Source organism: Marmota flaviventris, chromosome 1 (genome assembly GCF_047511675.1).
Source record: "Marmota flaviventris isolate mMarFla1 chromosome 1, mMarFla1.hap1, whole genome shotgun sequence".
In the NCBI taxonomy this organism is placed as follows: Eukaryota; Metazoa; Chordata; class Mammalia; order Rodentia; family Sciuridae; genus Marmota; species Marmota flaviventris.
Genome location: NC_092498.1, coordinates 169195063 through 169207152, shown reverse-complemented (window position 1 = coordinate 169207152; position 12090 = coordinate 169195063). Strand labels below are relative to the sequence as shown.

Below are 12090 nucleotides of genomic sequence, written 5' to 3'. Positions count from 1 at the left end.
CCTATATACCAGTTCTAATTCTGTAGTGATCTTACATTAAGTGTATAAATGTGCTCAAAATAATGGATGCCATCTCTGACAATTGGAGATTCTTTTTTAAATAGAGAAGTATTAGTGATTGTATTGAATATATACTGACTCCATTACATGCCCTGGAAGTAAACTATTTGTGTGCAGAAATCACAGTTTTTTTTTTTTGGTTCTCAAGATTGAACCCAGGGGGCTCTACCATTAGGATATATCCCTAGCCTTTTTCACTTTTTATTGAGACAAGGTCTTGCTAAATTGCTAAGGCCAGGCTTGCACTTGTAATCCTCCTGCCTCAAGTAGCTGAGATTGCAGGCATGCACCACGAGGCCTGGCATTGTTTCTTTGTAGTCAAGTACAGGGATGGAGTAATTCAGTTAATTCAAATAGATCGTTCAATTAAAACTTCATCATTAATAGGAAACACATATTCCCTCCTGCCTTCTTTCCAAATATTTTTGGTTATGGTTTACCACTTATTGGTTAATATAATTAATTCAATGGGAATTAAAAAGGGTTTTCAAATGGATAGGCTTATGGTTTCTATTCTGAACCTAGTCGGCTAGTGGACATGGAGGGTTTCAATGATTACAGAAGATGTCAGATTAAATTATTTCTTTATATTCTCTACTGCATGTGAATATAGAATATTAAGTTCAATTTTTTATTTCTATGCATTCTAAGTTGCATCTAAGTTCAAGTTTCTGTATGTGGATAGTACAGAAAGAAATTGAGAAATATTCATTCAGTCACATCTATGTCAAGTTGAGAGAGCACATCAAAAGGACAACAGAGAATGATGTAGTTCATTTTCTCCACAGTTCCATTAACTATACAGCTTTGATTTTTACATATTTAGTTTTAACATTTTTTAGCATAATATAGTCCATTTTACTGCAACTAAAACTGTATGATTTCTGATGCAATAATTGATTCATGGTTATAAAGACTACTTCAGTAAGCAGAAGACTTAGAATTATATTTAGCTTTTTACATTTAAAATGTGCAAAACTGGCTAACACGAAGTTTTGTTTGTTTTTTTTTTTTAATCTCATGTGCTTATAACGAAGTGGTAGTTTATATATATGTATATGTGTCAATATACAAAAATACATTTAGGATATACATGTACTTAGATAAATTACATAATTCTAAAATTAATTTCATCTAATCCCTTGACTTTCTGAAAGTATATACATTTTTATAAAATTCAAAAACAAATTAGAACATAAAATTCCCAGTAGAACTTAAGTTATATACTAAACTACAAAGAGTTACACAGCATGACTATATATTACTATTAAAACTACAGGTCAAGCTACTTAAAGTTAGAACACACAATTATTTGTCCCTTTAAATTAGAGGAATTTCTTTAAGTAGAATCCAACAGTTGTAAGTATACATTGCCTGTAACATATCTAGGGTAATTATCAAGAAAAGTCACTAATAATGAATTATAATTTGCTTTTACAACAAACTTCCCAATAAGTGACAACACCAATCAAAATTACTTGGAGAAATAAAATTCAGAAAATATATCAAATATTTTATACAAAAAAAGACTGTACAAAAATCAGACTTTATTATACATTAAAAAATCTAACAACATATTTCCTGAAGCCTTGTCAGCAAATGCCTATTTTGACAAAATGAAAAAATAAGTTCTCTGTCCTACATGTATACCATGGTCACATAAAGGTGAGTTCCTCAAATCCAATTCTAAAGGGAAATGTTAACATGACTTAATGGTACACTGCATGATTTAACTATCAGTGAGATAACCAATTCACTTACATTACAAAAATCACTGAATATACAAAGCAATTTCACACATTAGTTATAATTTAATCCCCAGTTCTTCTATTAATTTAAAGTAAATTACTTATGAGTACAGCCACAAGAGATTGGTTAAAAAAGTATAAAGTGGTTCCAGTTTCAAATCTTTGTATTATTAATTAATGTAGAACAGAAACTTCATGAAAAAGGAGTAAATGCTAAAAATAAAATGAAGAGTTTAATTGTTACAATTGGTATATTTAAATATTCAAAGTACAATTCAAATGAAAGGAGGTTGTCAAAATCAACATTAATATTTTCATTTTATTCAGGTTGCAAAAGGTTTTGCTAAATATGCTAGATTCTTAGTCTGTTAACATTTGTAAGATGCAAATTTTAAACACTGTGGTTCCTATATATAACTCAGAATTAACTCAGATGCTTTTATCACAACATTTTATGTTACCTAGGAAATTACACACATCCTATTGTCCTTTTCCCAAAAGTAATGGAAACAACAAATTTAGTTTGTGGATCCTGTGAATTCTTTCAAAATTGCACACAAAGTAATCCTTATAGACATGACAAGAACTAGATTAGATTAGCTTTAGGGACTTTGTTCAAGGTACCAGTTTCAGTACCTAATTAGCAAATTTTCAAAATTCTAAAAGGATGCACTAATAATTGATTTTTTTAATCTATTAATTTCATTACCATAGTTACAACAGCACTGTTCACATAGGAAGCAGAACATATAGCAGAATTAGGCAGGCTTAATTTCTTTCCTTAAAAAAATATGTGGTTAATTTTTAAAAATCATTAAATATAAATTTATGCCAGAGAAGAGATATCCCCAAATCTAATCCAACTGCCAGTGAAGCATCTCAGAGTTTTTGAAGGGGTTTCAGAGGAGATCAGCTGGAACATTAATATGAAGCCTATGGGCAGCATTCTTTAAATAAAAAGGAGAGCTTATTAAACTTGATGCTTACAGGTCTGCAATAATAGAATAGTTCCTATAGTTTAGTAGTAATGGAAGAGAATTTTCATCTAAATTGCTAAATGTACTCATGATTTCTATTTGGCACTGGAATGCATCTGTCCTATGGACGTGGACATTTTTTAAATTTCTTTTAGTTATATATGACAGTTATTGTGGTAATTCTTATGAACATGACTTAAAGGGAACTACACACACACACACACACACACACACACACATACACACACACAAAGGAACTATAAGTCTGTCCAGCATCCCTACGTCTACCAATACCCTTAACCTCAGTCTACATTTTGACCCAGAGGGCTAACAATGGGTAGCACTTTGCTACCATGCAAAGGACCAACTAGGTAAAACTGCCTTCTAATGATGACCAACTTCCTTGTGAGGCAACAGATTTCATGTGAACTTAGCGAGGTGCTATATAAAGAAAAGACAATGAAACTGAAAGTTAACCAATCTCAAAAAAGGTCTTAAAAGCAGGAATTTCCATGACCAATCAAGTACTGATCACAAATTTCAACTTTAACAAAAGGAATGATACAATATTTTAAAAGCATTCCCTTTAGTAGGCACAAAATAAACTTAATCAAAAAGTATTCCATAAATGTCTACTTTTTTACTATGTTTTAGTATCATAAGGCTTTAAGGAGTATTAAATAATCATTACTCCCAGTTGGCACATGGATAAAAATATCATGAAGCTATGTATAATTATCCCATTCCTACAGAAAACAATGTACATATACAGTATGAAATTGAGCTATATTTTGAGAGCTTTTAACAGATGCCATTTCTAATTCAGACCTAAAAAAAGAAAAAAACTACATATCAAAGGACAAAAGGATTTTTTCCCTTGTGAAATTAGTATTAGTGGCTAACCTACTGAAAAATTCTAAATGTTTAACTATGTAAGATATTTTACTCAATATATTTAACTTATATGTATATATGTATATATACTTTTTCATGTGGAACACATGAACATAACTTCTATAAGCCATGTTTAAATCTGAGCAAAGTAAAAGAAATTAATTTCTGACAGAAGATAAGCAGTAGAGAAATGTTATTTTAAACCTGTAGCAGGCTAAAATCCTTCCTTGGTCAACTTCCCCTACTAGCTATACCAATCATTCAATTTCTTTTCAGTCTTTCATGGAATCATACCTTTTACTCATTTGAAAAGTATTTACAATAGTTAGTGCAAACTATTCTATGCTCATAAATTAGTTATTTGCCTTTGTGGATATAAAGTGATGATTCAGTACTTTATCAAAATATGGGATTATGAAAATACTGGGCATATCAGTCTGAAATTTAAAAGATTACATTTTCTAAACTAAACTCTGGGAATTTTTACTTTTAAGCAGTAAACATAATTGGTATATAACTTCTTTTGAAATGTCATTTGAAAATGTCATTTGATTATCAGTAAAAATCATTTTACATAATGCTGAAAATACAATGTATCATCTTCTAACAATATCTTTACAAGCCAGTCCTAATCTAAAATGTATTTGAACAAAACAGAAATATTTTAATGAATTTCAAAATCTTATTTTAATCATTACTGCTCTGCAGTAATAATTGAAGTCCCAACCTGAGAACTGAGAATATGATAATAAAATGCCAAGGGCTGTATCAATTTTGAACCAAAGATACAAGCTTTTTTCACTACTGGCAACAGGTATAGTACATCAGAGAAATGTGAGCAATAAAAGAAAGTGTCCTGCAATCAACAGTGCCACCTGCCACAAGTTGGAAAACTTAAGTCTAAAATCTCTACGATTTTATACAAATTCTATTGCACAGTAAATAATGTTAAAATATTTGCAAATTTGTAGAATTCTCTGTAGAAAGGGTCACTTAGTTGAACACTTCTTCACTGCCAGCAAAATGTTCCCAATAAAAGGGAGCGAGTATATCCATGAATATATGAATACCTAAGAATAAATTATTTCTGATGGGCATAGGTAGTTACAACACAAGATTAAAAGTTCAAAATTTGAAGGAAAAAAATGCTTAAGTATAATTCCTCAGCAACCTGTTTTAGGGAAATAAGTTTTGTTTAGACAAGTACAATGTTTTTTAAATATATTTTTTAGTTATAAATGGACATAATGTCTTTATTTTGTTCATTTATTTTTATGTGGTGCTGAGGATCGAACCCAGTGCCTCACATGTTCAAGGCAAGTGCTCTGCCACTGAGTCACAACCCAGCCCTAGACAAGAGGAATTTAATGTTAATGCATACATTATTATTTTTAAGGGAAAATAAAAAACAATGTAAAACTAAATCATCAAGTTCAACATTTTTTTACGTGAAGCTAAAAACAAGCAAATATAAAGTGTAGTCTCCTCCTTGATATTTCAACATAGTTGTTACCTTGTGCCATTTCACCATAGAAATTGTCAATTCCGGAGGGGGGGGGTGTCAATCAAAAAGCAATGTAAGTTTATGCTTCTGACTCTCTCTTCTTTCCTTCTTCTCCCAAATCACTCTCTTCTGACTGGCTACTGCTAAGGACAACAAACTGCCCCTCACTACTGGCTTGGTTTGTTCTACTGGAAGCAGCTATCAACCGACTCTGTTCTTCCAAGTCCTAGTGGGAAAGAAAGAAAAGGAACTAAATTAACTGTCTGCAGTCAAATGAAAGCTATGCACTTAAAAATACATACTTGAGAGCCATTTCCATCCTTTTGTCATAAAGATGTATGCAAAATTCTAGCAACCTTATAAAAAGAAAGGCTATGCCTAACCAATGCTACTACAAAATAAATTTGGCATTATTCTAGAAATTCTGTAAAATCCAAATTCAAACTTAAAAATTGCTGGCATTTTCCTCATTTTATTTTTTATAGCCAATAATCTAATTCAATCCATCATCTCTTACTATACACTACATAAGTAATCTCAATTTTCATAATAAAAGCCCCATAATGGATTACCCCATACCTCATGCCTTCCTCTTTTTCAGACCTCTTGTCCAATTCATTTTGCTGAATCTGGCATCACCTTCCTTCAGTAAGCCTATCAAGGGAAGCCTGATGACTTCAGTGTCATCTTTGCCACTTCCCCCTTCTTTGTCCATACATCCAACCCACTGCCAATTCTTACTGATGTGTTCTCCAAGTATCCCACAACTGTCTTCTTTTTCCATTCCTATTGTCAATGCCACAACCCATAAAAGGCTCTTAAAGTCTCTTGGATCACTTAATCAAGATTTTGTTTGGAAAATTGTGTAGCTTAAAATTATTCTTTTGTGGTCTTGATCCCCCAGCATTGGGGGGGGAAAATCTTTTAGTGGATAATGAATTGGCATTCCTGGCAACATTTAAAATTTAATTCACTTAAAGGGAAAAATGGTTTTCAGCAATAGCAATTTAGTCCATAAAACCTCTCAAAAGAGTGGCTTTGAGGGGCTGGGGATGTGGCTCAAGTGGTAGTGCGCTCACCTAGCATGCGTGAGGCACTGGGTTCGATTCTCAGCACCACATAAAAATAAAATAAAGATATGTGTCCACCTAAAAAAAACTAAAAAATAAACATTTTTTTAAAAAAAAGAGTGGCTTTGACAAGATAACCCTCACAGGAATATGAAAGTTCTGGTATGTTTATTTAACAGGAAGTCACACTACATGTTAATATAGCTTTTGTGTAAACATAGCAGACTTCAGCTGTTACCCTTTTCTGCTATTCTATGAATCATCTGATTATGAAGTGGCTGAGCAAGAAGAAACAAGACCTTCATTTGGAAATTCAAATCTGAAAGTCACAATTGTGAATTAAGTCTTCACAAACACCAGATAGAAGATTCAGACATTAGGGATGCATACCTTTTCAATCTGTTTTTGTTTATTGAGTTCTTTCTGTTGCTTCTCTTTTACTCTCTCTATTTCTTTTTGTTTTTCTGATGCCCTACGATCCTAAGAACAATAAATAAAACTAATGAATTAAATATGAAATGATTTTAAATTTTAGATATATCAATTAACATGACCCTTGTAACTTTTTATACCCTTCTTTGTATTCATAGGTATGGAAGCACACAAGGCTTCATTCTATGGTAGACATTTATCCAGATTATAAATGGTTTATCAGCAATATGAAAACCACTTTTGTTATAATACTTCAGTTAACATTCTTAGAAAATTAAGCATCTCTCAGATTCTTACCAGTTCAGCATGCAGAGCTATCTGTTTTGCCAGTCCAACAGAATCACAAATCTAAAAAGAGAAACAGTATTAAAAACAAACAAAAAGCCAAAAAACTCAAGTTCTTAAAGTAAAAATTAAGTACCCAAATAGCTGATATACATTTTTTTTTTTAATTTTAGTTGTAGTTGGACACAATACCTTTACTTTATTTATTTATTTTTATGTGGTGCTGAGGATTGAACCCAGTGCCTCACCCATGCTAGGCAAGTGCTCTACTGCTAAGCCACAACCCCAGCCCATAACTAGTTTTATAACTCAACATAATATACCACTTCAACTAAAAGCTGATTTAAGGATGTGCCATCCCCTAAACCAAGTCTTTGTATATTTTCTCCATTTCTTGGGGGGGTGGGAGGGTGAAGGGTACTGGGGATTGCTTTACCACTAAGCTACATCCCTTTTACTTTTTTTTATTTTGAAACATAGTCTAAGTTGCTGAAGATGACCTTGAATTTAGCATTTCTCCCACCTCAGCCTCCTGAGTTGCTAGGTTTAAAGTCATGGACCACATCTCTTACTGCTTTCTATGAGTCTGTGAGCTTCCACTGATGGCTCTCCCTTCACAAACAATACTTCTCATTATCTCAAATTCATTACTGAGGTAGTTCAGCCCACAAAGAATGAGAGAAACAGTTGCTGATGATACTTGAAGTTGACTGATTATAGGAATATATTCTATTCCCAAGATAAGCTAATGAAGGGAGAAGATTTTACCAGCTATCAATGTTGAGGAAGACATGGATCTATATAGTCAGAATGCCAATCCCTAAGCTTAGTGCTCTTCAGAGCAACACGCTTTGGTCAAGCAACTCAATCATACTAGACAAAATCTGGGAGTTTTTTTCCAGAAATATTAGTAAAAACTGACTATAATATGTATTTTACAACAGGAACATTTTGAAAAGTCAAATACCTTTTCCCCCTCATTGTTTGATTCAAATATATAGCATACTGATGACAGATTACTTTCACTTCTCCCTCCTGATGTCCGGAGAACAAATCCAAAAAGCCGCTTATTTTCTTGGTGTGTAGCATACAAAACTACACAGGGTAATGGAAACTGCCACAAAAAACATCAGAAGTAAATATGAAATCTTCCAAACCATTACAGTAGCAATCAGATACACCTTTTTTTTCTTTTACCGGCGACTGAACTTAGGGGCACTTGACCGCTGAGCCACATCCCGAGCCCTATTTTGTATTTTATTTAGAGAGTCTCTCTCACTGAGCTGCCTAGTGCTTTGGTTTGGCTGAGGCTGGCTTTGAACTCATGATCCTTCTGCCTCTACCTCCTGAGCTATTGGGATTACAGGCATGCGCCACCGCACTCAGCTCAAATACACCATTTTTAACAGACTGGTAATCAAAGAACAATTAATGTCATATTTGGCTTGGATTACCAAAGAGAATAAGAGATTGATGAATGGTGGGTTTTATTAGTTATTAACACATTTTACAAAATCAAATTCAATAATAAAACTGGTCTATTTAACAAATGATTAAACACTTGCAACAATTTTAAACTAGATAACTATAAAATAATCTTGATCACCTTTTAATTCCTGCTATTAATTTTTTATATGCTCCCTAACTTAGGTATTAACACTAAGTATCATACCAGATCATGTTGATTCTTCTATGTTACATACAACATTCACCTATAACTTTTTGGAGCTAGCTAGAAAATTAACTACAAAGTGCCTAAAGAACAAATGTAACTGATACTATCAGACCTGAATATACAGAATCAGGATTATCAAGTTAATAAGATATGTGTATGCACAAAGGGACTTAAAATAACTCACTGTGAGTCTTGTAACTTGTGTCTGTGGATCAATTAACCTACAATAATTAAAAATTTAGCAAATTTTAGTTACGCTGAAATTATGTAAACATTTTTTCCTACAAGTTTATTTAGGGAAGGTTTACTTACTTTAAACAATCACAAGTGACTAATAAATGTGATTCTGTCATACGAAAGATGTTATGGATGGCCCGAGCAGCTAAGATTTGGCGCATTGTTTCATAAACAACATCCGGATGATCATCTGACTTCACCTCCATAGAACCAAGGAATCGGACAATAAATAACTGATGAAGAATAGAATCTATAACAGAACAAGGTACATTATGTATTTCCCACATTTCTTTTCCAAAAGAATAAAATATACTGACTGTTTCCTTTTAGATTTTCTAGTAAAACCCCTAAATTTAGAAATAACTTATCCTGACTACAGTGTTCAAGTTATAGCAAAAAAATAAGGCAATAAATACTTCAACAATGCAGCTCTAGGGAAAAAGAATTCCTTGTACTACTCTTAAAACTTTTCAATAAGTTTGGAAATATATATACAAAATAGCTACTGGAAAAATAAGAAAAAAATTATGCTCCAGAACCAGAAGTAAAACATCAGAAAAGCCTGAAGGACAGCTTAGGCATTGAGAATTTAACTATGAGATCAAAGTATGTGATATTCTCTAATTTTGTGTGAACAGCATCCCAAATCAGATTAAATTATGTTGTGTTATGTTATAGAGGAAATTTCAAAGTTTAAAAAAAAAAACAGTATAGCAGAGGGACTGGGGTTGTGGCTCAGTGGTAAAGCACTTGCCTAGCATGCGTGAGGCACTGGGTTCGGTCCCCAGCACCACATAAAAAGAAAAAAAAAATACAAGTAAAAAAAAATAAATAAAGGTATTGTATTCACCTACAACTAAAAACAAAAACAGTATAGCAAAAAACAAAACAACAAAAAATCAAAACAAGTGTAAATGACAGATTAGTCACATGATTTACTACAAGAAATAGTTTTTTAAAATATAATTTTAGTTGTTAATGGACCTTTATTTTATTCACTTATTTGTATATGGTGCTCAGAATTGAACCCAGTGCCTCACACATGCTAGGCAAGCACTCTATGACTGAGCCCCAGCCCCAGCCCAAAAAGTAGTTTTAAATATAAGAAAACTGCACATCTGTTCTACCTTCAGTTTCAGATTTTGTACTTCCTCCAGATTCTCCAAATGGATTTGTACGCCTGAAAAGTTTAGAAAAAAATATAAATAGTTACCATGAGCCACATGGAGCAGATCTAATTAATAAAAAAAAAAGTTTACACATACATTTTAAAAAGAAAAGCTCTACTCTGTTCTGTTAAGGAACAATACTGATAATCAAATTACTATACAACCTCTGCCTTCAAATTACTATACAACCAATGTTGCTGCATTTTAGATGACACAGCATGCAAGTTTCGCCACATAAAACAACAAAAATCAACATGATTATAAGCCATCTTGCAGAAGTTCTTCAATTTTAATAAGCTAGCATAGGGATACATTAATTTTGCTACAATATTAGCTGCTTAAGAGAAATGCCAGGGATTTCCTAAGACTGTAAGATCGTCTTTTTTAAAAAGGCTCTCTAGGTACATGTTGTGAATCAACTAGAAAGATATAAACATTTTTTTAAAATATTTTTATTAGTTACTGGTAGATCTTTATTTTATTTATTTATATGTGGTGCTGAGGATCAAACCCAGTGCCTCACACATGGTAGGCAAGTGCTCTACCACTGAGCCACAACCCCAGCCCAAGATATAAACATTTTCTAGTTTATACCTGTATTTCCCAAGTCTAAGGTACAGCTCAGTGGTAATAGTTCTTGTCTAGGATGCTCAAGGCCCTAAGTTTGATCTGTAGCACCATAAAAAAAAAAACAACCCTGGGGGCTGGGGATGTGGCTCAAGCGGTAGTGCGCTTGCCTGGCATGCGCGGGGCGGGGGTCTGGGTTCGATCCTCAGCACCACATAAAAATAAAGATGTTGTGTCCACCGAAAAAACTGGAAAATAAATATTAAAAAAAACTCTCTTTCTCTCTCTTTAAAAAACAAAAAAACCCTGGATTTCTTAAGGCATAAGTAACAACGCAAGAAGAAAAGTGAACTAGAGAAAGAAGCTAAAAAAACTCTCTCCTTAGTGTGCTTGGCTTTTAGCCCACCCACAATGAAGGAAGAAGGATACCATTTAAAGCAGGTCTTAGAAACAGAGAGCTAAGTGGATCTAAAATAATATTGGTACTAAGGTAACAGGAATCTAATCTCTTTAATATATTCCTGGCCTATTATATTATATCAAATGCTAAGTATATTTCTGTGACCAAATATAAATGACTTTTCTTGGTCACAGCTTTGTATATCCAAATTAATTTATTATCAACTTTTGTTTTGGTTTGGTTTTGGTACCAGGGATTGAATCCAGGGGCATTTAACCACTGAGCTACAATCTCAGCCCTTAAATTTTTTGAGACAGGGTCTTGATAAATTGCTGAGGCAAGCTTTGAAATGGAGATCCTCCTGAGTTACTGGGATTATAGGTATGAACCACCATACCTACCTATTATTAATTTATTAAATACCCAAGCTATTTAATAAATGATTTTGCCATAAGTCACATTTTCTTCATCCAAAGCCAAAGGAAAATTTTAACTGCTTTGATAGGACTTTCTCCTTATATAAACAAAACATGAATCATTAATAATTCATAGTAGTGATAAGTTTTTTTTATCTTCCTAAAGATTTCTTATTCTGATACAAGATGTTTTTAATACACCTATAGCACATATATTGCCTTTAAGAATTTAAGTGTTATAACTGAAAGATACAACTCTCAACTTTCTTCTTGTCACAGTAAATACCCAAGAAATAGACCTGATAAGCAATTCAGACTTAAGTATTTTTTAAATTAAATTATCTTTATTGAGAAAGATGAACTGAAAAACCTGTATAATTCTTTCCTACTAAAATTATATATGTGCACATATGTGAGAGATGACTCTCAAATGCAAAATTGGAATTATAAACCTTACAGGCCATCACTCACCTGCCTCCCTGGCCAGAAGTTTTGGCCTGGCCAGGCAGATCTTCACACACAGGAGAAATTATGTCAAACTGTATTGGGGTGTCTGGGGCAACAAGAGAATCTAGAGAAAGGGCAGCCAAATTTGTGGACTCAGATCCTAAAGATCCTGAACTGCTGGTTCGAGCTGTTGGTAGCCGAGATTGTCT

At 33.0% G+C, this 12090-nt stretch overlaps 1 protein-coding gene across 2 annotated transcripts in view; it reads right to left on the bottom strand.

Annotated features, from left to right (window-relative positions):
* Nucleotides 1–1587: 1587 nt before the first annotated feature.
* Appl1 (adaptor protein, phosphotyrosine interacting with PH domain and leucine zipper 1) overlaps nucleotides 1588–12090 on the bottom strand; it is a 50503-nt gene continuing 40000 nt past the window's right edge. For both annotated transcript variants that reach the window (XM_027921561.2, XM_071618855.1), the window contains 8 exons: nucleotides 11906–12088; nucleotides 10010–10062; nucleotides 8958–9132; nucleotides 8830–8866; nucleotides 7938–8084; nucleotides 6983–7033; nucleotides 6644–6733; nucleotides 1588–5409 (listed from right to left, as the gene is read on the bottom strand). In XM_027921561.2, the coding sequence (XP_027777362.1) occupies nucleotides 5263–5409; nucleotides 6644–6733; nucleotides 6983–7033; nucleotides 7938–8084; nucleotides 8830–8866; nucleotides 8958–9132; nucleotides 10010–10062; nucleotides 11906–12088 (883 nt within the window). In that variant the 3' untranslated portion in view covers nucleotides 1588–5262. The remainder of the gene's footprint in view (nucleotides 5410–6643; nucleotides 6734–6982; nucleotides 7034–7937; nucleotides 8085–8829; nucleotides 8867–8957; nucleotides 9133–10009; nucleotides 10063–11905; nucleotides 12089–12090) is intronic.